This window comes from Pan troglodytes, chromosome X (assembly GCF_028858775.2).
Source record: "Pan troglodytes isolate AG18354 chromosome X, NHGRI_mPanTro3-v2.0_pri, whole genome shotgun sequence".
In the NCBI taxonomy this organism is placed as follows: Eukaryota; Metazoa; Chordata; class Mammalia; order Primates; family Hominidae; genus Pan; species Pan troglodytes.
In genome coordinates this window covers 3,139,118-3,166,979 of record NC_072421.2, presented here as the reverse complement: position 1 = coordinate 3,166,979, position 27,862 = coordinate 3,139,118, and the positions used below count along the sequence as shown (strand labels likewise).

The 27,862-nt window shown below is 47.1% G+C and overlaps 1 protein-coding gene across 6 annotated transcripts in view; it reads right to left on the bottom strand.

Moving 5' to 3' along the window:
* The window catches only part of XG (Xg glycoprotein), a 65,398-nt gene extending 38,218 nt beyond the window's left edge, over window positions 1-27,180 (bottom strand). For 2 of the 6 annotated variants that reach the window (XM_024353041.3, XM_054677128.2), the window contains exons 1-3: window positions 24,939-26,119; window positions 7,020-7,061; window positions 3,535-3,558 (exon numbers count right to left, since the gene is read on the bottom strand). In XM_024353041.3, coding sequence (XP_024208809.1) covers window positions 3,535-3,558; window positions 7,020-7,061; window positions 24,939-24,999 — 127 coding nt within the window. In that variant the 5' untranslated portion in view covers window positions 25,000-26,119. Of the gene's footprint in view, window positions 1-3,534; window positions 3,559-7,019; window positions 7,062-24,938 lie in introns of all 6 variants that reach the window. The other 4 variants (XM_016943459.4, XM_054677127.2, XM_054677126.2 and 1 more) reach the window with 4 other exon arrangements.
* Window positions 27,181-27,862: the final 682 nt, after the last annotated feature.

Here is a 27,862-nt window from a genome sequence, read left to right as displayed (position 1 = left end):
CAGCTCCACATCTTTATTCTTAATAACATTTCCATCTACAGATCCTGGTATTTCGGGGGAAATGCTTTTTAAAATCTCACACTTAGATCTTTAAATTTCCACTTTTAACTTAACCTGAGGTGCAGGCTGGGTCAAGATTCCATTATCATTCAGCGAATCATTCTTTTAGTGGGAAGAATCTCTATTTGGGCCTCAAAGTTGTTTGCACCTCGAAGGTTATTTTGTCTGATTTTGCTAGCCCAACTTGGCTTTCTTCTATTGGTGATTTGCTTTGCGCATTTTTTTCCAGCTATTTTCACCTTCTCTTTGGCATTTTGTTGCAAATGCTTCTCTCATAAATAGCATGAAACATTTTATTTGTATTTTTAGTAGAGATGGGGTTTCACCGTGTTAGCCAGGATGGTCTCGATCTCCTGACCTCGTGATCCACCCGCCTCGGCCTCCCACAGTGCTGGGATTACAGGCGTGAGCCACCGCGCCCAGCCCAAACATTTTAAATCGCATCATCTAGTCTCCGGCTTTTTACAGATTTATTAAATCACTGAACATCTAACATAACTAAGGATTCACTATTCCTACTCTTTTATTTTACTTTTCTTCTTTTTTAATTCCTTCCTTCTTAACTTCCATTTAGTATTCAGGTTTTTAATTTATTATTATTTTTTATTTTTGAGACAAAGCCTGGCTCTGCCACCCAGGCGGAAGTGCAGTGGCGCAATCTCAGCTCACTGCAACCTCCACCTCTGGGGCTCAAGTGATCCTCCCACCTCAGCCTCCTGAGTAGCTGGGACTACAGGCATTCACCACAACACTTGGCTAATTTTGGTATTTAATTTTACTCTTCATTTTTTTGTATTTAATTTTATTCTTCATTCTTCATTTTCATCCACTAGTTCAGGAGTTATATGTTCAATTTCTATTTTTAGCAGGAACACTTAACCTTCAAATGTCAAAATCCAGCAATATCTAACTACTTTTACTCAGTTCTTCCTTCCTTATCCTCTCTGTGAAGGTAGCCTAATCTTCAGAAGTTAAGTTTCACTTTGTTGTTAACACCAGTTATTATTATTTTTTTAAACAGCTAACAATCACTTAGTTTTACCGGCTTGTTTTCAATGTCTTTGGCTGGCATTGCTATTCGCATCCTGCTGTGCTATTCAGGGTGTGAATTTCTTCTTATGGCAGAGCATCATTTGGAAGATTTTTCAGCAAAAATTGCAGAGCTCCTTGTTGGAAATCTTTCTGCTATCATCACTCTCCAACAGCAATTTAGTTGCATTTTCAATTCTTGCTTGATAGTGAACATTTCTTGAACAACCTATAAACACCCGTCCATTGACTTCCTGACATCTCTCATGGCAGTCAAGGAGTCTGCTGGAAGTCTGGGAGTTATTTCTCTTTTTGTTGTTGTTGTTGTTGTTGTTGTTGTTGAGACAGAGTCTCGCTCTGTCGCCCAGGCTGGAGTGCAGTGGGAGATCTCGGCTCACTGCAAGCTCTGCCTCCCGGGTTCATGCCATTCTCCTGCCTCAGCCTCCCAAGTAGCTGAGACTACAGGCGCCCACCACCATGCCCAGCTAATTTTTTTTCTATTTTTTAGTAGAGACGGGGTTTCACCTGTAATGCCCAACCTCGTTTTTACTAACCTGTTTTTAGACTCTCCCTTTTCCTTTACTCACCTAGCCTGGTTTCCACCTGAATGGACTCTCCCTTAGCTAAGAGAAGCAGACAGACTGCATCTTGGCTCTTTCACTGGCAGCCCCTTCCTCAAGGACTGAACTCGTGCAAGCTGACTCCCAGCACATGCAAGAATGCAATTAACTGATAAGATACTGTGGCGAGCTATATCCACAGTTCCCGGGAATTCGTCTGATTAGTGACGCCCAAAGCCCCGAGTCTATCACCTTGTAATAGTCTTAAAGCCCCTGCACCTGGAACTGTTTACTTTCCTGCAACCATTTATCCTTTTAACTTTTTGCCTACTTTACTTTTGTAAAATTGTTTTCACTAGACGCCCCCCCATTCCTAAACCAAGATATAAAAGTTAATCAAGCCCCTTCCTCAGGGCCGAGAGAATATTAAGCATTAGCCGTCTCTCGGTCGCTGGCTAATAAAGGACTCTTAATTCGTCTCAAAGTGTGGCGTTTTTCTAACTCGCTCAGGTACAACATACCGTGTTAGCCAGGATGGTCTCGATCTCCTGACCTTGTGATCCACCCGCCTTGGCCTCCCAAAGTGCTGGGATTACACGCGTGAGCCACTGCACCCGGCCCCGGGAATTCTTTCTTTTTCTTTTCTTTTCTTTTCTTTTTTTTTTTTTTGAGACGGAATCTCACTCTGTCACCCAGGTTGGAGTGCAGTGGCATGATCTCGGCTCACTGCAACCTCCACCTCCCGGGTTCAAGTGATTCTCCTGCCTCAGCCTCCCAAGTAGCTGGGATTACAGACATGTGCCATCATGCCCAGCTAATTTTTTTATATTTAGTAGAGACCGGGTTTCACCATGTTGGCCAGGTTGGTCTCGAACCCCTGACCTCAGATGATCTGCCCACCTCGGCCTTTCAAAGCGCTGGGATTACAGGTGTGAGCCACCGCCCCCAGCCAAAGGTTACCTTTTTAATTGTAAATAAATAAATAAATTGAAGTCAAATTTACATATAATTAACCATTTAAAAGTGAATAATTCAGGGGCATTTAGAATATTCACAGTGTTGTGCAGCCATCACCTCTGTGTACTTCCAGAATGCTTTCGTTCCCCCAAAAAGAAACCTGGAATTTATCAAGCAGTCACTCTCTCTTTCCCCTCCAGCCCCTGGCAGTCACGACATTGCTTCTGGTTCTAGGGATTCACCTATTCTTGAAATTTCATCTTCATAAAAATATACACTATGTGATCATTTGTGTCTGGCTTCTTTCTCTTTGCAAAATGTTTTTGAGGCTCAACCACTTTGTAGCAATTTTCAGTGCTTCATTCCTCTTCAAGGCTAAATAATATTCCATTGTGTGAATGGACCACATTTTGTTTATCCACTCCTTCCACTGATTAACATGTGAGTTATTTCTACCTTTTAGCTATAATGAATAGTGCTGCTCTGAACATTTGTGTACACATTTTTCTTGGAACCCGTGTTTTCAATTATTTTGAGTACATACCTAGGAGTGGAATTGCTGGTTCATAGAGTAATCCTGTATTTAACTTTTTGAGGATCCACCAAAGCATTTGTTCACAGTGGCTGTACCATTTTAGACTCCCACCAGCACTGTACAAACATTCCAGTTTCATCACATCCTTGCCAACACTTGTTATTTTCCATTTTAGATTTTAGCCATCTCAGTGGGTACGAAGTGGTGCTTCACTGTGGTTGTGATTTGCATTTCCCTAATCACCACATTTCGCTTTCAATATCTGCTATCTGGTACAGTTGTTGCATCTCTTTCATATACCCCACAGTTCTGTAAAACATCCTCAACCATCCCCTCCGTAAGCATCAGTTCAAGGACGTTGCCTCAGTTTTTCCCAGCCAAAGAGACACTCACCTGAGTTTGGCTTCTTGGTGGGTTCTGTGAACAAAGAGAGAAAATAAATGCAATATGCATTGAAGATTCATCGGAAGCATGAAGAAAGGCCATGAACGCCCTGATGAAAGGTGAAAAGGGAGTGACAAAGCCATACAAAGTAAATGATATAGACACAAATTCCATGTTGAATTGAGAAAAAAGGCAAGAAAACACCCTTAAAATCCATTCAAAAACAATCCACCCTTGAGGCTGTGAGGATGCCCACAGGATGGCCAAAGTAGCTGAGAACATCCAAGACAAGTAAGTGAGCCACCTGCCCGTAGAGCCACCACAGGGCTGGATGGTGGAGGGTGAGGCAGGGGGAGGCAAAAGAAAAGAAGGAGAAAGACTTGCAGCTTCCAGAATGATGGCTTATCTCCCTTTCTTTCATTCATTCATTTATTCATTCAGCAAATATGTATTGCATGGATGTGGATATCAGGTCAGGAGTGCTCAGGGTGCAGCCTGTGACTGCCCTGCTTAGTGAACCTGGGTGTGCAGTGTGGATGGGCAGACGAGGGCAGGAGGAGGTTTGAGGAAGATGGCTCAAAGGAGGTGGAGTCGGCCATGGCTGGGAAAATTGGAGCTTCAGGGCTGTGCCATGGCCAGACTTCTTCCAAACGGAGGAAACACCGTATTTGAAAGCATGGTTTACATAACAGCCTAGCATTGCCTTGGTAGGAGGCGGCTGGAACACAGGGGTTTGTGTGTGGTGGGGACATTCACTGGGGATGCAGAGACTGCAAGAAGGAGAGCTTGAACCTCCAAACGGGGCATGTGGTTTCGCATGTCCTGTATTTTAATAGGTTTCTCATCACCTTTTCTCCTTCCTGCCACCTCCCTCTCCCTTCCTGCCCTCCCTTCTTCCTTCCTTCTCTCCTTCCTTCCTTCTCTTTCTTCCTTCCTTCCCTCCATCGTTCCCTCTTCTTCCTTGTCTTCCCTCCTTGTTTCCATCCTTTTTCCTCCCTCCCTCCCTCTTTTCCTCCGTCCTTTCATTGTTTCCTTCTTTTCTTTCTTCTCTTCCTTTTCCCTTTCTCCCTCCTCCTACCCTCCCTCCCTCTCTCCCATCCTTCCTTTCTCCGTCTTCTTTTTAAAATGTAAAATTATAACGATTTTTTAAAATAGTGATACACACTCACAGAGTTTCTTAAAGACCAGGCAGTATAGACAGTGAAAAGTGAATTCCCCACAGTCGCCATGCAGGTGACTGTGCTTCCTCTGCACTGGGACTTCCTTCCCATAAGGAAGGGCTGTGTGTGAACAGGCACATGCCTGCCCATTCATGGGGGGCTCTTGGTAGCAAAACGATGCATTCAAAGATGTGTTTGCAGGCACTGGCAGTCCTCTAGGTGAGCAATGAAAAGGTAGTACCAGGTGAGTGGAAAAGAAGTTTATTTATGTGATTTTTAAAAAATTAATGTGAAACTCACATATAAAATTTGACATTTTAAAGTGTGCAATTCAATGGTGTTTCATATATTCACAATATTGTACAATCACCACCTGTATCTAGTTCCAGAACAGTTTCATCCCCCCAAAAGGAGACCCCATAGCCACGAGCAGTCCCTCCCTTTTGTCCCCTCTTCCAGCCCAACAATCACTAATCCACTTTCTGTCTCTCTGAATCTGCCTATTCTGGACATTTCATATTAATGGGATCCTACACCCTGTGGCCTTTTGTGCCTGGCTTCTTTCACTGAGCACATTTTCAAGGCTCATGTAGCATGCATCAGAACCCCCTTCCTTTTTAACAGCCAAATCATATTCTGTTGCCTGGAGGGACCACATTCTGTTCATTCATTCATCCCCTGATGGACAGTTGGGTTGTTTCCACCTTTGGCTTATTGTGAATATTGCTGCTGCAAACATGGGTACACAAATAACTGTTTGAGTCCCTGCTCCCAATTCTCTTGGGTATCTGTCTAGAAGTGGAACTCCTGGGTCACATGTCAGTGATCTTTCAGATCAATAACATGTCTTGTTCTGTATCTGAGCCTACCAGCCAGCCCCTCCTTCACTATTGCACAGGGTTCTCTTGCAGATATGCCTCATTCTTTATCCAGACCAAATGCTGGTGCTACACACTCGGTCTGAATTTTGGAGATAATCCCCCAATGCTTCCAAAGTGGTTGCAACCACACACCTGCCTCCAACCCCCACCCCTCAATCTGCCTTGACAGGGTAGGATTCAACCTTCACCTTTTCTAACTTCATGGGAGAAATGGCATCTCCATGTTGGGGTGAGTCATTACATTTTCCTGTTGCACTGACAACAATTTTGTATCTGCTTTGTAGGATAATTATTAGCAAAAACATCACTGTGTGCAGAAAACTGGGAGAGAGATGAGTTCCTATCATCTTGTTGTTGGCTTTTTAGGATCAGATCTGGTTATCATTCTCTCTTCCTCCAACAAACACCATTATGTAACTGCACTGGTCAACCAGTTGTTCCCAATGCTAAAGCCCAATGGATTCTTCCTCTGTGTACACAAAAGTTTATTTTTCTTTCAAAATAAATGTTTGGTTCCATTGTGCCTGCATTAGAAACCAAATCTTTCCCTTTCTCCCACCCACCGCGGTCTGAATACACCTGAATCTCAATTAGACTATCTGCCTCAAGCAGGACTTTCTGCAGGGCCCAGGACACATATTTTCAGCATTCTGGTCAGCCAGAAAGGTTCTAGCTGAACTTGGACTGATGAAAACACAGAATGGGAAGATTCCAGGTCCTCAGTGCCCTGGAGAAGAAAAACTCACAGCCCCGTCAGTGAAGGTAACCAGAGAAGTTGAGGGGAGAACGGAATGAAGTGTGCTCTGGGAGGGGAGATTGGAGGCCACGGATTGGGATCGGGGTGTGGGACAATGAGGGATATGAACTGAAGTGTAAGAAAAGCAGAAACTGGGCCAGGCATGTTGAGGCACGTCTGTAATCCCAGTGTTTTGAGAGACCAAGGTAGAAGGATTTCTTGAGCCCAGGGGTTCAAGACCAGCCTGGGCAACATAGTGAGAATCCGTTTCTACAAAAAAGAAAAAAGAAAAAAATTAGCTTGGCATGGGGGCACACACCTGTTGTTCCAGCTACTTGGGAGGCTGAGGTGGGAGGATCACTTGAGCCAGGAAGTCGAGGCTATGTGGTAAGCTATGATTGCACCACTGCACTCCAGTCTGGGCATCAGAACGAGACTCCCATCTCAATAAAATAAAGTAAAATAAAGTAATAAAATACTAGCATATTCCTAAACCACAGGTTTAGAAGCACAGACCTACCAAGAAATGAGTCTGAGACTTTTAGAGAGTGTGTAAAGGTTTGTCTCAAGGTGTCTGCAATCTCCTGCAAAGAACAGAGATCTCAACACCAAGAAATTCCCAACACTGGCCCAATCCAACCCCAAAGTAACTATACAGCTGATGCTGTTAGATCCAAGCTGAAAAGGGAAGGCTCCCCTTGAAATATCGGCACTTACCAGGGTCATCAAGGGCGTCTGCCAAATCAAAGTCTCTCTGACCTATTGGGAGCAAACAGGGCATAAGTCACCCCATGATGGAAAGGCCAGAATCCCCCTTGTTCCTCACCTCATGCTGCTCCCCTCCTCCTGCAAGCCTAGGGTCGCCCAGAGCACTAAAACTAACCTGACCATGAGCTACGTGGGAGATGCAACCACCACCTCCACCTAGTCCCAGGGCATACTCATCACCCAAAAGAAGACCCCTGTCCCCATTCAGCAGTTAGTTCCCCTCCCGCCTCCCCAGCCCCTGACAACCACTATCCACTTTCTGTCTCCATGAATTGTCTGTTCTGCAAATTTCATATAAATAGAATTCTACAATATGTGGTATTTTGTGCCTGGCTTCTTTCATTGAGCATGATGCTCTTGAGTTGCGTTCACGTTGCAACCTGTGTCAGAGCTTCATTCCTGCTCATGGCCAGGAAACTTTGAAGGAAGCCTCTCTCCAAGCACATAGACTTCTCTCCTGGACTGTCCCACTCACAGCTTAGGACAGGCATATCCCCCCGCCGCGCCCCCCCCCCCCCTCCACACACACACAGAGTCTAGGTTGAGAGGGGCTGCCCTAGAAGAAGGTGAAGCACAACAATGTGAGGGTCCTGGATGCCTGAGAGACTATATGGAGCATAGGACACCTTTGCCACCTCACCTGGCTGCAACACAAACAAGAGATAAACTTTTAATTCTTTGGGGGCTGTTTGTTACAGCAGCTAGCCTACACTGACAAATACAGGGTCAGGAAGCAACCTGTGTGGACAAGCTGAGGTTCCTACCTGATCCAAAAGCAGTTAATCTAATGAATGTGTCTGCAGCAGAGAGAAGAGAACATTCACATCTTTGGGACACATCATTAAAAACACACTGCAGAATTTGTGAGGGTGAAGGGTCCCTCTTGCTGACATATATGCACACCTTGATCTTGTTCCTCACTTGCCCCTGCCAGTACTAGCCTTGTAGAGAAAACACCACCAGAGAATTTATCAGGAAGTAGAGGATGCAGCCAGGAGCACATTGAATCAGCACTTACTATGCATTGAGTTCTGTTGCAGTAATGCCAGGCACCCAAGAGTCTCATATGCCCACCCAAGGATGTTGGTATGACCAGCATGCATATTTCCCAAAGGAAGAAACTGAGGTTCTAGGAAGTTCAGGGCAAGGCAGGAGCAGAGTCAGAATCTACAGAATTGTCCAGGGGGGACAATCTCTCACTCAAACACTAAGCCCTGGAGGAGGCTAAGCCTGGGGGAACCAGGTGAGCCCTAGGTGCTGGGTCTCCCCCGCTCTGATGTCTGTCTCCCTCCCAAAAATCGGTCTGCCTGGGTGACGCTTGCTCTGGGGGAAGCTTCAAGGGCTCCAACATAGATTCGTATAGGCTGTGGCATGGCTCCAGTCAGATGCCACCCGGGCAGGCTTTGCAGCTCCTTGTGGAGGCAATTAGGGCCTCTCCGGAGCAGAAGACGCATCCCCAGACAGGAATCCCTAAGTCAGGACAAAGTCACAAACCTTGGAGGGAAGGGGAACTCTGAGCCCAGGGTGCACACAGCAGCTGCCCCTGGGCCCAGACTGGAGGCTGGGAGCTGGCGGTGCCATCACAGGTCAAATCCCACACGGCCGTTTCTCTTAAACTCTGGGAGCCCCCACGTCCCTCTCAGATGACATTCTCTGTTACCGGCGATCACTACAGGCTCGCCTTTAAGAACAACCCAGCCAATCTTTGCTCCCTCCAGCTCTCTTCTTATTTTTTTTTATTGTTGTTTTCTTTCTGTTTGTTTTGTTTTTAGATGGCGTCTCTCTCTGTCGCCTAGGCTGGAGTGCAGTGGCACAATCTCAGCCCACTGCAACTCCCACCTCCTGGGTTCAAACAATTCTTGTGCCTCAGCCGCCTGAGTAACTGGGATCACAGGTGCATGCCATCACGCCCAGCTAACTTTTGTATTTTCAGTAGAGACAGGGTTTCACCATGTTGGCCAGGCTGGTCTCGAACTCCTGACCTCAAGTGATCCACCTGCCTCGGCCTCCCAAAATGCTGGGATTACAGGCGTGAGCCACCGCACCTGGCCTCCTCCAGCGCTCTTGATCATCATGGTCCAAGCTGCTCAGACTGGGCTGGGGGACAGGAACCGTGTCAGCCTCTTGGATCTGTGCAACATCTCCCCTCCAAGGCTGCCAGCAGTTCCAGTCGAGACACCTGTCCAGGACGCCAAAGTGAAGCGTCCCGGCTATGCACACACCCTGAGAATTTACATTCCAATCTGTGTTCACCATTGACCAATATCTTTCACTGTGTTATGTCTCCGCCCATCCCAGCAATCCCAGGCATCCCCTCAGCAACCACTTAATCTCCTCCAATCTGTGCACCCGGCCACTCCCTGCTGTTGCCCTAAATAACCGAAGGCCTCGGTGTTATCTCTCCCCTCCCGGCCCCTCCTCTCTGAAATGCTGTTGCATAAAACAGGCAGGTGGCACGGGAGGGCTGCAGACAGGAGGCCAGGTTGCAGCGGAGGCTCCTTCAGCTTTGAGATGCTCCGGATGACCCTGAGAGATGACAGGAATTGGGGTTGGGGAGGGTCACAGAGGAAGCGGAGCCTGGGGGTTTTAGGCTTTGCTTGGTTTCAGGGGTTGCACTGCAGCCAGAAGTTGCTGCATGCGTGACTCACACACACGAGGCCGTTGTTGGTCACACCCAGACTTCGTTACATAAACCAGGCAGACTCCGGCCAGCATCACACGGCCTGGGCACTGAGACAGTGTCCAGTCCTGCATGCCAGGCAGGAAATCTACCTCCCAGGCAGGGCCCCCTGTCCGCTCTCCTCTCCAGGGAAGTTGCAGCAAAGCCACGGCTGGGGCCCTCACGGGCCTGGAGTAAGACCCCTGGGCTGGGAGATGTCCCAGGTAGACAGCGCTAACTGTGGGGTCTCTGTCTCCAAGGTCGGGTTGCACGTGACGCTATTGCTTTCACGGGGTTTATTTTCCACTGGGAACATAAGACGGGGCAGGAACAGGAGATCTGTTTCCGATTTGCTTTGCTTATAGTTAGTGAACTGAGCGGCTTTTAATCAAATCCCTGTGGTCTGGGATCCCTAAACCCCCAAGAAGAAAGCAGCCTCATTTTGTGCTGGGACTATGACAACGGTCCTCGCTTGCTGGCATCCTGGAGATGTCGATTAAGTGGCTCCTGTTGGTGGACGGGTGGGCCGAGCGCTACACATGAGCCCCCGGTAAAGCTGTGCTCGGGACCCTTCGGAGCAAAGCCATGTGATACAGCACTTTGAAGCATTCTTCCGTAGCCTGCAGTCACCAAACCCCTCTGGGGCCCAAATTCCACCCCTGCCGGATTCAAAGATGCTTCTTATTGGAGTTCCCCTGCCTCCCACCCAAATTCTTTATGTTGATTCAGACCTGCACGTGGTTCAGGCTTACGAAACAATACCGCCAAGTGCAGGCCTCAGCAGCAGCCTCAGAAGCAGAAGTTTCTCTCGAAACTTCTCCAGCCCCCCGTCTCTGAGTCCCATTCTCCCCTAAGGCACCGAAGGAACTAGAATCCCTCTTCCCCAAGACGGGTCCCAGAAACAAGAACGCCTTTCCCCCCGAAGCCAGCCATAAAACCTAAAAACAGGAATCTAACTTTCCCTCTATCCTATCTGTATAAAGAGTGGCACAGGCTGGGCGCGGTGGCTCACACCTGTAATCCCAGCACTTTGGGAGGCCGAGGCAGGCGGATCACGAGGTCAGGAGATCGAGACCATCCTGGCCAACATGGTGAAACCCCGTCTCTACTAAAAATACAAAACTTAGCTGAGCGTGGTGGTGCGTGCCTGTAATCCCAGCTACTCGGGAGGCTGAGGCAGGAGAATTGCTTGAACCTGGGAGGTGGAGATTGCAGTGAGCCAAGACTGTGCCACTGCACTCCAGCCTGGCAACAGAGTGAGACTCCGTCTCAAAAAAAAAAAAAAAAAAAAAGAGAGAGAGAGAGGCCAAGAAGAATCTAGACACACAGGCCTGGCTGGGTTTCCCCACTCAGGCCATTAGCATTGGATCAGGCCCTTTTTGTCCAACCCTATTTCTACACAGCTGTCCAGACTTGGATGAACCAAAGCATAAATATAGACAATCTCCCCTTGTAACTTGGGGTCTTCATTCTGAATGCTCCCGTGTATACACATTAAATACATTTGTATGTCTTTTCTCCAGTTAATAAATCTGCTTCATGTCCATGATTTTCAGTAATGCTTCAGGGGCCACGACCCCAGAAAGTCAATATAACAAACAGCAATTTTGCAAAGCAAAGAACAGTACCATTGCTCGAATAATAATAATGCAATGTCGAGGCCACTGCCCACTGAACATTAGCTGCCACCAGCACAGCTGCCACGCAGCACAGGAGAGCAATGGACCCACAGCAAAACCTCTGCTCCCCACTGAATTATTTACCTCGCTTTAAAGAAGAAAATCAGCTCCCAGCAGGCTCTGAGCAGAAAATGAAAAGGAACACACAGAGACTATCTAAATCCCTGACGCCAATTACAGCTATTGCCAGCAGAATTTATACACCACGGAACTGAATTAGAGCCAACTGCAATCATTACGGGACGTGCAACCACATTAGCAAATTCAGACAGGCTCTTCTGTTTCATTATTCAATCCAATGTCCTTTGATCTGCGTGCCCTGGAGAAACAAAGCCCTTTCAAGCAATTCTTTTCTTCCTTCCTTCCATCCTTCCTTCCTTCCTTCCTTCCTTCCTTCCTTCCTTCCTTCCTTCCCTCCCTCCCTCTTTCTCTCTTTCTCTCATACAGAACCTCACTATGTTGCCCAGGCTGCAGTGCAATGGTGCAATCTCTGTTCACTGCAACCTCCGCCTCCCAGGTTCAATTGATTCTCCTGCCTGCCTCAGCCTCCTGAGTAGCTGGGATTACAGGCGCCCCCTACTATGCCCAACTAATTTTTTTAATTTTTAGTAGAGATGGGGTTTCACCATGTTGGCCAGCCTGGTCTCAAACTCCTGACCTCGTGATTCAGCCACCTTGGCCTCCCAAAGTGCGGAGATTACAGGCGTGAGCCGCCGTGCCTAGCCTTTTTTTTTTTTTTTTTTTTTTTTTCATAAAGAATCTCACTATGTTGCCCAGGCTGCAGTGCAATGGCGCACTCTCGGCTCACTACAACCCCTGCCTCCCTGGTTCGAGCACTTCTAGTGCCTCAGTCTCCTGAGTAGCTGGGACTACAGGTGCATGCCACTATGCCCAGGTAATTTTTGTATTTTTAGTAGAGACGGGGTTTCACCATGTTGGCCAGGATGGTCTTGAACTCCTGGCATCAAGAGATTCACCCGCCTCGGCCTCCCAAAGTGCTGTAATTACAGGCATGAGCCACCGCCCCCGGCCTATTTTTTATTTCTTTACATCGGATTGTACTGGTTTCCTCTGAAGTGTGGGTTCATTTAAATCAACTTTCTTGGGTCAGCTGCTGCAGATGAAGCCACTTAGTGGGTACTAAGCCCATAGAGCCCTCCTCAGCTTGAGGAAGCCCACAGAGGGGAAAGTTCCGAGGTTTTACAAAGCTGGCACAGGGACCCCGAGAAGGACAAATCTTGACTTCCTTCAGGCAAATCCTAAGGTTTCTCTTTGACTCCAGTTCAGCAATTAAAAAATACCTATGTGTATATATAGAAAGCATATGATAATGGTTCTTGTGACTGAACTTGTGACCAGAAAGAGGTCTGGAATCAGACCCCAGGAGAGGGTTCTTGGACCTTGCACAAGAAAGAATTTGCGGAGAGTCCATAAAATGAAAGCAAGTTTATTAGAAAAGCAGAGGAATGAAGAATGGCTCCTCCATAGACGGAGCAGCCCCGAGGGCCACTGGTTGCCCATTTGTATGGTTCTTTCTTGAGGATATGCTAAACAAGGAGTGGCTTATTCATGCCTCCTCTTTTTAGACCATATAGGGTAACTTCTGACATTGCCATGGCATTTGTAATTGTGATGGGGCTGGTGGGAAGATACCAGTGAGGACCACCCAAGGTCACTCTCGTCGCCATCTTGGATTTGGTAAGATTTGGCCGACTTCTTTACGGCAAGCTGTTTCATCAGCAAGGTCTTTATGACTTGTGTCTCGTGTCAACCTCCTATCTCATCCTGTGCCTTAGAATGCCTTGACCATCAGGGAATGCAGCCCAGCGGCTCTCGGCCTCATTTTACACAGCCCCTACTCAAGCTGGAGTTGCTCTGGTTCGAACACCTCCCACTAACTCAACTGAGGTCCACCGGCCCTGTGCAGTAAAGCCGAACACTGCCATTGGGATTGCAGCGTGAGGAAGTGAGGCATTTATTCCGGGCTATTTAGAGGGCATCAAGCAACCTCCTTGATGCCTTAAGACCCAACCTCCTGGGTGGCCAGTAGGTGAGGGTTTTCAATGGCAAGGAGGCAGAGGTTACAGGCAAAGCCATAATACATGCAGGCTATACATTGCTTTGATCTAAAAAGGCGGGATACCTGGAAGCAGGGGCTTAATGTGGATTCAAAGTTTCTCTGATTTGTCATCGGTTAAAGAGGCGAAGTTTGAGCATTTGGGGTCAGCAGAAATCAATCTTAGTTCTGGCCATTGGTGTGACTTCCTCCAGCACCTCCCCGCACCCCCTTCCACCCCCCTCCCACCGCCACACGCCCCTGGGAAGGAATTTAGAACAAACATTTCTAATGAGAATTCAGGCCTCAGTTTCTCTTACCCAACGTCTATGAGCCAGCAGATGGCATTTTTTATTTGGTGGGGGTCTGGGTTCCTGAAAATCAATTCAGGGCCATATAGTAAGATGTTATCTTGGCTGGGCATGGTGGCTCACACCCGCAATCCCAGCACTTTGGGAGGCCAGGGCAGGCAGATTACCTGAGGTCAGGAGTTCCAGACCAGACTGGCCAATATGGGGAAGCCCTGTGTCTACTAAAAATACAAAAATGTGGGCGTGGTGGTGTGCACGTGTAGTCCCAGCTACTTGGGAGGCTGATGCGTGAGAATCACTTGAACCCAGGAGGTGCTGGAGGTTGCACTGAGCCAAGATTGCACCACTACACTGCAACCTGGGTGACAGAGCAAGACTCCATCTCAAAAAAGGATGTTATCTTTACTCTTTACAGGAAACTAAACATATTGAGGCTCTAACTTCCTTGGCTATTGTTCTACACTACAATCACCTTCTTGCTTATCAAGCTGCTCCATGCACTTCTCAAGGCCAGCGAGGTGCCTGGAATTTCCCTTGAAGGAACTCAAGGTTTTCCTTTATTTCCATGCTAGGGAGAGTGCCTGGCAGGCCCCTAAGAGGGGTGTCCTTGCTCCATCTCACTCTCTCCCAGGACGGCATGATTCACAGAGTAAAAAAAATTCAATCATATGACTAGGTTAGGACTGTAGGTTGCAACAGAAAGTGACAAGGAAGGCTGCTGCCCCAATGGGGAAATCTTATTCCTGGTGGGCCTTGTTTGCCGAGGGCTGGGTTCCAGTTTATCCCCATGGATAAAATGAAATCCATTCTGTTCTCTACTTGGTTATGAAGTTTATGTTTCCAGCAGGACAGGAAATCAAACACAGCTGGAGTCTCCTCCTCCACACCTCAACATGAATATCCAGGGACTCCTTAATGCTCAAGCTCACTGGGGCTGCAGATGCCAGAGCTGAGCAGGCCGCCCTGGTGCATGATCTGCTCCTCGGAACCCATGAACCCTCCACGGTCTCAGCATCCGAGCAGCCCAGCCTCTCCCCAGAAGGTCAACCAACCGGCCCCGTTCTTGACTTCCCAGTGACCGTATTATGCAGTTGCAGATTGAAGCTCTATTAGAGCAAACATTGGTAATGAGAATTCAGGCCTCAGTGTCTGTCTGTAACACAACAGACGGTGTCTGCAGAGATCGAAGTATTTTGTCGTCAAAGAGGAAGGAATGATCATTCATCATAAAAAGCAAGACATCTTTGGTGCAAGGAAAACTCGAGGAAAATACCGCAGACCATGCAATGAGGCACTGGTTGATGGTGTGTTGTAAACCCATCTTCCCAGAGTGGCATGCATATGGATCCCTCAGGACATGGGTGACACACAGACTATGCTTCAGCAGGTCTGTCTGGGCCCAAGACACAGTGTTTCTCATCAGCTCCCAGGGGATGTCAAGGCTGCAGATCCATGGATCTCACTTTGCAGGACAGAGACTTGGTAATGGCTTCCCAGAGTTGTTACAATGAAATCCCAAAGACTGGGCAGCTTAAACAACAACCTTGATTCTCCCATAGTCCTGGAAGCTGGAAGTCTGAGATCAAGGTGTGGGCAGGGCCGGTTCCTCCTGAGTCCTCTCTCCTGGGCTTGTAGATGCCGTCTTCTCCTTGAGTCCCCACGTGGTCATCCCTCTGTGTGTGTCTGTGTCCTCATCTCCTCTTCTTATGAGGTGTCTTAGTCCATTTCAGGCTGCTGTCACAGCATACCATAGACTGGGTGGCTTATAAGCAACAGACATTGATTCTCCCACAGTCCTGGAGGCTGGACGTCTTGAGATCAGGATATGGGCAAGGCTGTTTCCTCCTGAGGCCTCTGTCCTGGGCTTGTAGACGCCGTCTTCTCCCTGTGTCCCCACGTGGTCGTCCCTCTATGTGCGTGTCTGTGTCCTCATCTGCTCTTCTTATGAGATGTCTTAGTCCATTGCAGGCTGCTATCACAGAATACCATAGGCTGGGTGGCTTACAAACCACAGACTTTTATTCTCCCACAGTCCTGGAGGCTGGAATTCTGAGATCAAGGCATGGGCAGAGCTGGTTCCTCCTGAGGCCTCTCTTCTTGACTTGTAGACACCCTCTTCTCCCTGTGTCTTTACAGGGTCATCTCTCTGTGTGTGTCCGTGTCCTTATCTACTCTTTTTATAAGGACCCCAGTCCTATTGTATCAGGGCACAACCTCCTGAGCTCATTGTACCCTTCTCACCTCTTTAAAGACCCCATCACCAAACACAGTCATGTTCTGAGGTCCTAGGGATTAGGCCTTCAATATATAAATTTTGGAGACGCACAATTCAACCCTTACAGCGGTAACTCATTCATTGGAATACAAATGTGTTTGTCCACTGTGGCTGCTGCCATAGCAAAGTCCCACAGACCAGGCTGTTTAAACAGTGGACATTGATTCTCCCACAGGCCTGGAAGCTGGAAGTCTGAGATCAAGGTGTGGGCAGGGCTGGTTCCTCCTGAGAACTCTCTCCTCGGCTTGCGGATGCCATCTTTTCCCTGAGTCCTCACAGGGTCATCCCTCTGTGCATGTCTGTGTCTTCATCTTGTCTTTTTATAAGGTCTGCAGTCCTGTTGGATCAGGGCCCGACCTAGTGACCTCATTTTGCCTGAATCACCTCTTTTTTTTTTTTTTTTTTCTGTCGCCCAGGCTGGAGTGCGGTAGTGTGATCTCGGTTCACTGCAACCTCCACCTCCCAGGTTCAAGCGATTCTCCTGCCTCAGCCTCCCAAGTAGCTGGGACTACAGGCACGCCCAGCTAATTTTTTTTTTTTTTTTGTATTTTTAGTAGAGATGGGGTTTCACCGTGTTAGCCAGGATGATCTCCATCTCCTGACCTCATGATCTCCCGCCTCAGCCTCCCAAAGTGCTGGGATTACAGGCACGAGCCACCGCACCCAGCCTGAATCACCTCTTTAAAGACCCCATCTCCAAACACAGTCACAATTGGAGGTCCTGCAGGTTAGGACTTCCATCTGTAAAATTGAGGAGGGTACAATTTGGCTCACAACAGATTTAAACCATGGAACATGGTCAATTACAATGGGGATGCCATTGGACAGCCTGGTTCAGTGGAGATAACCAGGGTTTGGGAATCTGGAGAGACAGTTTCATCTCAGCAACATCACGCGCCTGGCCTATGCCCTCAATAATACTCTTCCTTAATTTTTTTTTTTCTGAGACAGAGTCTCGCTCTGTTGCCCAGGCTGGAGTGCAGTGGTGCAATCTCGGCTCACTGCAGTGCAATGGCACAATCTCAGCTCACTGCAACCTCTGCCTCCCAGGTTCAAGAAATTCTCTCACCTCAGCCTCCCGAGTAGCTGGGATTACAGGCACACGCCTCCATGCCTGGATCAGCCCAGAATCCAGCCACATGCAGATTCCAGATCAGCCCAGAATCTGGCCACATGCAGATTCTGAAGCATTCCCAGAGGTTGGGATTCACAGACTACAGCAGAGTTTCCCAGTCTCAGCACCGTGGCTGCACACATCACTCACAGGTTTAGGTGCCTCTGGCCCCTGATCCATCGGGGGAATCCCCAGGAGCTTAGCCGTGTCTGGCAGAGCCCCACCTGCAGGCAGAACCCCACTTTTCTACCCCCTGTCTGCCAATGAGAAAGAGGAAAATGGCTGGAATGAGGGGGGCCCTCACAGGAAGGGTCAGTTGTTATCCAAGAAAGGGGAGACATTTCTTGGACTCCGTGCCTGTCTGCTAATTGGCTCCAATATTTGCCAGATGTCTTCACACTCAGGTGCCAAACAGCCATAGACTTTTTCTGCACAGCCCCTTCCTACTCCAACAAGGAAACTATGGAATGCTTAGCTTCTGGGTTATATGTGCCATGGCTCTATGCCCTATGGGGAAAAGATCCTACAAGTGCATTCTGACAGTAAGATCCATTTAGAAATGCCCCAGACAACTATACCATACCTCCTATACTGTACAGGACAACTATACCTCCAGACAACTATACCTCCTACAGTGTACAGGAGCATGACATTTCCAACCTGTCCCCTTTCGCAGGGTTAGAAGTTACAACTAACAGCAGGTTCTCCACTACAGCACTAATGACACTTGGGGCTGCATAACTCTCTGTCATGGGTGCTGTCCTGTGCACTGTAAGGTGTTGAACAACATGCCTTGTCTCCACCCACCGGATGCGAGAACACCCATCCCAGTGCAACTACCAAAATTGTTTCCAGACATTGCCAAGTGTTACTTGAGGAACACAATTATCCCTGAGTAGCAGAAGAATGTCATAGATAGATGATGGACTGCTAGATAAATAGATAGATTGACAGAGGGATGGATAGATAGATACATAGATAGATACATAGATACATAGATAGGTAATAGAGATGAGAATTGGATAGAGAAGTAGGTAGAAAGATAGATAAATAGATAGATAGACAGACAGACAGATACATAGATAATAGAGATGAGAGTTGGATACAGAAGTAGGTATAATGATAGATAGATAGATAGATAGATAGATAGATAGATAGATAGATAGATAATAGAAGACAGAAAATCATTGACAGATAGATTAGGTAGATGATAGGTGTATATAATAGAGACAGATAGGTCGATGGATAATGGTAGATGATAGATCTAGAGATAGGCAGACAGACAGACAGGATCTCTCATGCTAAGGCAAGATTCCTCAGCCTCAGTCCTACTGACATATGAGGTTGGATCATTCTTTTCTGTGGGGCGTCCTGTGCACTGCAGGGTGTTGAGCAGCATCTCTGGGCTCCACCCACTAGATGCCAGCAGCATCCCTGCTATCAGTGTGGCAACTCAAAGCCTCAAGATATCGACAAGTGTCCCTGTGGATAAACATGATCCCTGGTTGAGAATGGCTGGATGGCAGCATCTGTATCTGGGGGTGTCACCTTGGGCCTGCATAGAGTGAATGACACATCACCGAATTGGAGAGCACAGAGCTGCCTCCCCACTGTGGCAGTGATCCATGAGACTCCACGCAAAGGTAACCACATGGTTGCACACAGAGTCATCATCTCTTAAAAGAAGTACATAGCTCCGCTTGGGCATCACCTGGGGTGCTTCTTAAAATGCAGGTCTCCCAGCTCCCAAATGCCTGACCCACACCTGCTGAATAAAGACCTCAGTGGGTGGGGACGGGGTGGTGCTTTTAATACCTCCTCCCTTCAAGGTGATGACCTGCACATCAAAGACAGAGAATCACTGCACTAAATGGCTACATGCTCAAGGTGACAATGGCAGGGAAATGACCCATTTGTGGTTCCCTTTCCACACCTAAAAATTTGCTAGATCCTTTGCAGGGAAGGAGGGGGCAGGGAGAGAGGGGGCACCAGAATGGAAGCAAGTCAAGAAAAATATAACTGAGACGTAGGATGAGGCTGGCGTGGTTTGGGGTTCTGTACGCTGGCATGGTATGGCTTCTCACCTTAGGCGATCATCATAACGTTTTTCTCTTTTTTTTTTTTTTTTTTTTTTTTTGAGATGGAGTCTTACTCTGTCACCCAGGCTGGAGTGCAGTGGTGTGATCTCAGCTGATTGCAACCTCCACCTCCTGCGTCCAAGCGATTCTCCTGTCTCAGCCTCCTGAATAGCTGGGATTACAGACACCCCCCACCATGCCTGGCTAATTTTTGTATTTTTAGTAGAAACAGCATTCTGCTATGTTGGCCAGGCTGGTCTCAAACTCCTGACCTCAAGTGATCTGCCCAACTCGGCCTCCCAAACTGCTGGGATTACAAACATGAGCCACTGTGCCCAGCCCACAACTTCCCCATATCCCAATTTTTAGAAGTAAACTAAACAGCCTGTGACAACTTAATGCAGCAAGTAATGAAAAATACTTGCCACAATCCTCACTTACCTTTACTCAACAGGAAGTACTCAGAAATATGATTTGCTACTGTTCAGAGCTCTGAGTGATCTTTTTCATAAGTCTTTTTTAGTCTTTACATAGAAACACAGCTCTATACAAATGCACACACATTTTAAGTCATGTTGATACGGACAGGAGGCAGGAAGATACTAGATAGAAGAGGGCAGTTCCCCAGCAAAGGCCCCGCCCTCAAGCCTGGAAACCTGTAGTCCTAAATGGAAACAGGCATTCCTATTTTTGTGCCCAAATGTTGCCTTTTGACCCACCATGCCTGCCTGTCCTGTACCCATATAACCCCAAACCCCAGACCCCATGTACAGACAGACAGATGAGCAGAAAAGGCGAGGAACCAAAGAGCAGCACAGCAGAGAAGGAGAGAAGAGAAGGAACATCTGAACACTGAGAGGTGTTCAGCTGGGGATGGTTGGAGAAGAGATTAGCCGCAGGACAACCAAACTCCAGGGGAAGATCATCTTCCCACTCCATCCCCTTTCCAACTCCCCAACCATCCCGCTAAGAGTCATCTCCATCTGGCAACAAAGTCTTCCGCATTTACCATCCTTCAGCTGGTTCGTGTGACCTGATTCTTCCTGGATGCTGGACAAGAACCCGGGTACCAAGACGGCACTGAGCTGGCTAACGCTTAAGCCATGTGCGGATGGCAGAGCTAAAAGAGCACTGTAAAACGCCCACTGGGGCTTCGGGGGTCGCAGACACCCATCCCTAGATGCTACCGTGGGGCCCAGAGCTCAAAAACACTCACACTAGCTGCTGCACCTGCCCGTCTGCAAGTTCTGCCTCCCATAAGAGGTTTCAGTGTGCGGCGGTCAAACAGATCAAACACACCCCTGTCGCACATCCTGTGAGGGGGGGGGTCAGGGAACTCTCAGGTTTCAAATCTGATAAGGGAATATTGTACAATAGACTTGGAAGAGACTGTCTTAGCTGGTGTATATCCTGGACATATATCCTTTTCTTTTAATTTATTTTTAATTGATGCATAACAGATGTACATAGCTTCAGGGTACATGTAATAATTTAATACATTTATATAATTTGTAAAGATCAAATCAGCCTACTTGGGATATCCATCCACCTTAAATATTTGTCTTTCCTTCATATTAGAACCATTCCGACTCTTCTATTTTGAAATCTACAATAGATTATTGTAAACTAAAGTCACCCTACTGATTATCTAAACACTAGTGCTTATTTCTTCTATCGAACTCTGTCATTTTCTTTTTTTTTCCCTCAATAAATGACATTTCATACGCTGCCCTTTGGGGTTTCCACTTCTGGTTCTCAGCTTCTTCTCAGCTGTTAGAAGACCTGATTTTGTCTCGTGCTCCTTCATGCCCCTCTGGATTGGACGGCAAATACTAATTAAATACAGTGGAAATGTGAGGCTGCTAAAACATCAACCTCTATTAGGAATATGGCCGTCTTGCTATTATCTTGTTTTGTATTGATAATTTAGTAATCATCATAATGATTTACAGCATATTAACCGTGAACAATATTCTGTCTTCTTTATTTTATTTTAAGTTCCAGGATACGTGTGCAGGACGTGCAGGTTTGTAACATAGGTAAACATGTGCCATGGTGGTTTGCTGCACCTATCAACCCGTCACAGAGGCATTAAGCCCCACATGCATTAGCTATTGATCCTGAACAATAATCTGTTTTCTTAAGTACTTCGTAGCAATCATCGCACCAGCCTTGCAGAATGTTTTTGGGATCTTGGGAATGTGCTCCATTTCCAGCTGGTGATGGCTGGGGATGAAACAGGGTCGCCTGTGCATTTAACTAATTTTTACCCAGGACATACCCAGCTGCTGCATGTACATCATGTTATTCACACAGAAGGGCCCTGATCCAGACCTCACTTTCCTTCCAGTCCCTCCTGTAACCTCCCTAAGGGGCGCTACTTGTGTCAGAGGCACTGGAACAAGAGCGACTCCATCTTGAATAGGGGCTGAGCAATAGAAGGCTGAAACCTACTGGGCTGCATTCCCAGATGATTAAGGCATTCTGAGTCACAGGATGAGACTGAAGGTCTGCACAAGATACAGGTCATAAAGACCTAGCTGATAAAACAGGTGGTAGTAAAGAAGCCGGCCAGAACCCACCAAAACCCAGATGGTGATGAGAGTGGCCTCTGGTTGTCCTCGGTGTTACACTCCCACCAGCACCATGACAATTACAAATGCCACGGCAATGTCAGGAACTCTGCATGGTCTAAAAAGGGGAGGCATGAATAATCCAAGCCTTGCTTAGCATATCACTAAGAAATAACTATACAAATGGGCAAGCAGTAGCTCTAAGAGCTGCTCTGCGGAGTAGCCATTCTTTTATTCCTTTACTTTCCTAATAAACTTGTTTTCAGTTTATAGACTAGCCCTGAATTCTTTATCGAGCGAGATCCAAGAACCCTGTCTTGGGGTCTGGATCCGGACCCCTTTCCTGTAACACTTGGAGGAGGGATGATTCTGATTTTCAGAAGACAAGGCTTGGGATAGAGCGGGATGCTCACTGGAGTCTTCCGAGAGAGAGCTACAAGACAGCTCAGATTCTGCTGCCGGCTGCCCCCGTCCAAATCCTCAGTGCCTCAGTTTACCCATATCTGTGATGGTTAATACTGAATGTCAACTTGATTGGATTGAAGGATACAAAGTATTGATCCTGGGTGTGTCTGTGAGGGTGTTGCCAAAGGAGATTAACATTTGAGTCAGTGGACTGGAAGGGGCGGACCCACCCTCAATCTGGATGGGCACCATCTAATCAGCTGCCGCTGTGGCTAGAATATAAGCAGGCAGAAAAATGTGAAAAGAGACACTGGCCTAGTCTTCTGGCCTACATCTTTCTCCCAAGGTGGATGCTGGAACATCAGACTCCAAGTTCTTCAGTTTTGGAACCTGGACTGGCTCTCCTTGCTCCTCAGCCTGCAGACGGCCTGTTGTGAGACCTTGTGATCATGTGAGTTAATACTTAATAAACTCCTCTCTCTATGTATATTTCTATTGCATTAGTTCTGTCCCTCTAGAGAACCCTGACTAATACACCATCTGTAAAATGACATCAGGCACGACACTCCCGTCATAGGGTTGAGGGACAATCAACTAAGTTAATCCATGCCTAGTGCATAGGAAGTGCTGCTGTCATTCAAAGAATTTAGCGCAGGACAGGGTGTGGTGGCTGATGCCTGTAATCTCAAGATTTGGGGAGGCCAAGGCGGGAGGATCGTTTGAGCTGAGATGTTCAAGTCCAGCCTGGACAACATAGTGAGATCCCATCTCTACAAAAAGTTTTAAAAACTAGTCAGGCATAGCGGCAAATGCCTGTAGTCCCAGCTACTCTGGAGGCTGAGGTGGGAGGTTTGTTCGAACCCCTGGGGTGAAGACTGCAGTGAGCTATGATGGAACCACTGCACTCCAGTCTAGGTGACACAGTGGGCCCCTCCCTCAAAAAAATTAAAACACATTAAAAAAAAGAAAACATTTTATGTCACAAGTGCATTTAATACAACTACCCTACCAAACGCCATAGCTTAGCCTTACCAGCCTTCAAAGTGCTCAGAACACCAGCCAACAGATGGACAAATCATCTAGCACAATGTCGACTTTATAATGAGGTGTTGCATACGTCACATAATTTATTGAATATTGTACTGAAAATGAAAAACAGAATGGCTGTATGGGGCTGGGCACGGTGTCTCACATTTATAATCCCAGCACTTTGGGAGGCCGGTGGATCACCAGAGGTCAAGATTCAAGACCAGCCTGGCCAACACGGTGAAACCCAGTCTGTACTAAAAATAGAAAAATTAGCTGGGTGTGGTGGTGGGCGCCTATAATCCCAGCTACTTGAGATGCTGAGGCAGGAGAATTGCTTGAAAGTAGGAGGTGGAGGTTGCAGTGAGCTGAGATTGTGCCACTGCACTCCAGCCTGGGCAACAGAATGAAACGACACGACATCTCAAAAAAAAAAAAAAAAAGAAAAGTTGTATGGGTACTCAAAGTACAGTTTTCGTTTCTACTGAATGCATACCAATTTTACACCGTTGTAAAGTTGAAAAATCTTAAATTGAAGCATCATGTCAAACCATGGTAAGTTGGGAACTGTCTGTATCCGCACTTTGTAGAAGTTGATTTGCCCAAGGGGATATGGTTAACCTTTGGCTCTTACTGTGAATGATACAAACTCCTGGAAGTACTTTTCTGGGGAGGTGGGTTTGCTGTTGAGCATCTCCCCGTAAACAGAAGCTAATGAATGCATGGCCGCATTGTCCACTTACTAGGTGAGATCTGAAGACAGCACAGAATAATAAAAAATTCTCACTGCAGATCCTAGACTATGTCCACCAGGATCTATCCATCCCGACACCGCCTCCGCCCATAAACAACCAACTCCAATCTTAATGACGTCCATGTCTTTAAATAGGATAAACAGGAAATGCTGCCACAGGGACATCTGAATGATGTGTTTTAACTCCTAACAGAAATACTTCTCTCTCTTAAGATGCGCCCAGGCGTTCCCTTCTCTGAAATCGCCACATTAAAATGACCAAAGAAACTTACTCAACCGTTGTTCAAATCCTGTATTTTATGAGTTCATTGGAGTTTCTCAAAGAGGTCCTTGTACGGAACTGAAAAATCTAATCTTGGAGTCTGGGACAGCCAGCCTGCAAGTTTATATCGAAGTTTTTGATGTGAACAATTCAGGTGGTTTTAATTTGCAAGAATGAATGACAGTGTTTAGGAAAAGGTTTAAAAATCTGAACAAATGCAACCCTTCCGGCAAACGAATCTCTGGTAATCTGCCCCACGGGATGAAGTAGTTTCAACTCTACTTTTACTGTATGGAAATGGTCAGAACTAATTTTTAAAATCAGAAAGAAATGACTGACATTCCACACACACCCAGTCATGCTTGAATCACGGAGTTAAATAGGTCATTTTTTAAACGCGTGGGACACATGGATCAAAACAGGAAAATATGGCGAATATCTAGATGGTATCAGCTAACATCCTGCCCTTCTGGATCTAATTCCCAGATTCCAAATGGGAGCAGCCCGTCTTCTCCCTCCCCTCTCAGCCACCCATTGCTCTTAGTCTCCTTTCTAATCCCATTGGGCAAATTATCCCCATTCACTTCATAGCAACTCCTTTGGAAAGAGTTTCTTAAAGCAAGAATAGAAAAATCCATGCCCAGGCAGATCTCCCTCAAAGCAAAATGACTCTTACCTCGGGCGTGCATTAGAAAACACAGGAAAGCAAGACAGGGAAGTCCCCACCAGCTCTCCATGGTTTGCTTCAGGATGCAAGAACCTCAGTGGACTCCCCAGCCAAGCGGATTGTGAGACTCGGCCTCTCCACCCTCCTGTTGTTGACTTCTGGTCTCCCAGCTTGGAAGGAAGGGAGGCGATGTCTTCAAGTGGAAAATATGAGCCGAACTGCCAGAAACAAATGGGCTCCAAGCTCAGATCCCAAACTCCACAGCTGAAAACCTGTGGGACCAGTGTAGGCACACTCAGTCGTGTGTCGGAGCCAGCCTCCCCGGGCTGCCCCAACCAATCTGCAGCAGCGCAGAGGATGGGGAAACTGGGGTGGTTCCCAAGCACCAATGGGCATCTCAGGCTTCTGGAAGCCGGCACACTTGCTTGGCAACTCTGCTCGCTGCGGGTGTGGGAGCTGTAGCAAGTTCAAAGTCACCAACCCAGAAACCAGAGAAGACACTGGCCGCCTGTAATCTTCCTCCTGCAGGACGTGATTGTACAGTGATACCCGCTGTGCGGTTAATGTACACATCAGTGCAAAGACCTCAGTTGAAGTCTTGCCTTTTATACCTAACAAACTCAGTGACTTCCAAGAGGCATTTTTTATCCTCAGCCTTCAGTTGTCTCTGTAGGTGGCAGAACTAATATTTCAGCAGAGACGGTGGTTCAGGAAAAGCAGATGACATGTGGCTTTTTGTGTCTTTCATTTAAATCTGAGACATTTTATATAACTACCAAAATTTACATCTTCTGTTTGAAATCTCCTTGGAGAAGAAACATGACTGGATAGCTGAGTTCGATGATGACTCCTGCGTTCACAATGGTTTTAATTATATTCTTCCCTGCAGATCTGTGACTGTGTCTAATTTATCCATATACAACTCGTGGGTTAACCCTTACACTCTACCTACCATGAAGCAGTAGGCAAGCACTTAAAAAGTTACCATTGGCAAACAGCTTTGAAGTCCTCTGGTAAATAGATTAACTGCAGGAGAAAGGGGAAAATCAGTCTTAGTTATGAGGGCAGCTTCTAAATTCCCAGAGAAGCAGGATTCATGGCAAACAGACCCAAAAGGAGAAATAAACCTTGGACTTTTCTCTCTGCAAATTTGAGCACCTGGAGTGTTAAGTCTGTTCATGTTGTTGACCTGGTGTTTGGGAGTTGTCTTCTATGAAATATCTTCCTTTTTTTTTTTTTTTGAGACAGAGTCTCACTCTGTTGCCCAGGCTGGAGTGCAGTGGTGTGATCTCAACTCACTACAACCTCCGCCTCTCAGGTTCAAGCGATTCTCCTGCCTCAGCCACCCGAGTAGCTAGGATTACAGGCACCTGACACCACGCCCGGCTAATTTCTGTATTTTTAGTAGATACAGGGTTTCACTGCATTGGCCAGGCTGGTCTTGAACTCTTGACCTCAAGTGATCCACCTGCCTCGGCTTCCCAAAGTGCTGGGATTACAGGTGTGAGCCATCGCGCCTGGACTGCAACATCTTTATAAAGGTAAGTTACTTGGATGGATTAAGTTCCTGTGCACACAGATGTGTGTGTGTGTGTGCACGTGTCTGTGTGTGTGTGTGCGCATGTGTGCGTGTGCATGTGTGTGCATGTGTGTGTGTGCACGTGTCTGTGTGTGCGTGTGTGCATGTGTGTGTGCATGTGTGTGTGTGTGCACGTGTCTGTGTGTGTGTGCGTGTGTGTGTGTGTGCGCACGTGTCTGTGTGTGTGTGCGTGTGTGCATGTGTGTGCATGTGTGTGTGTGTGTGTGCGCATATGGGGGAAATGCTCTAAGGCAGTTAGCTTGTGCAGTCCTAAGCTCTGAGTGGCAGAGTCCAGGAAGCAGTTGATGCATTTAGAAAGATATTTCCTTCAAAGTCCCCTGACCCTAAAGAGGACTGACACCGTGACATCTGCTACAAAGCGGATGGACGTCAAAAACTGGATGCTGAGTTAGAGAAAACAGACACAGAAGAACGCATTGTGTAGGATTCCATTTCTCTGAAATGTCCAGAACAGGCAAATCTGCAGAGACAGAAAGCACATTGCCGGTTGCCAGGGGCTGCAAAGACGTGGGAATGGATATATTGTGAGTTGCATTTTTTCTCCCGCAAACTTCATATATTGAAGCCCAACCCTTCAGTACTTCAGAATGTGACTTTCTTTGGAAATAAGATCTTTGCAGATGTATTACTTTGGTGCAAAAGTAATTGCAATTTTCACCATTACTTTTTTTTTTTTTTTTTTTTTTTTTTTTTTTTGAGACACAGGCTTGCTCTGTCACCCAGGCTGGAATGCAGTGGCGTGATGTCAGCTCACTGCAACTTCTGCCTCCTGAGTTCAAGTGATTCTTCTGCCTCAGCCTCCTGAGTAGCTAGAATTACAGGCGTGCACCACCACACCTGGTTAATTTTTGCATTTTTAGTAGAGACGGGGTTTCACCATGTTGGCCAGGCTGGTCTCGAACTCCTGACCTTGTGATCCGCCCACCTCGGCCTCTCAAAGTGCTGAGATTACAGGCGTGAGGTAGCGTGCCCAGCCCCTCGCTATTACTTTTAAAGGTGAAAACTGCAATTACTTTTGCACCAACCTAATCATTAGTTAAGATGAGGTCATACTGCAATATGATTGGTATTTTAAAAGAAGAGAGAAATCTGGACACTGACATGCACACGGGGAGAAGGCCTTGGGAACATGAAGTGGGAGATTGGGGTGATGCACCTACAAGCCAAGGGATATTGGCAGCAAACCACTGGACGCAATGGGAGGGGCATGGAATCCATTCTACCTCACAGCGTCAGAAGAAATCAGCCCTGCTGGCTGGGCCCGGTGGCTCACGTCTGTAATCCCAGCACTTTGGGTGGCTGAGGTGAGCGGATCACTGGAGATTAGTAGTTC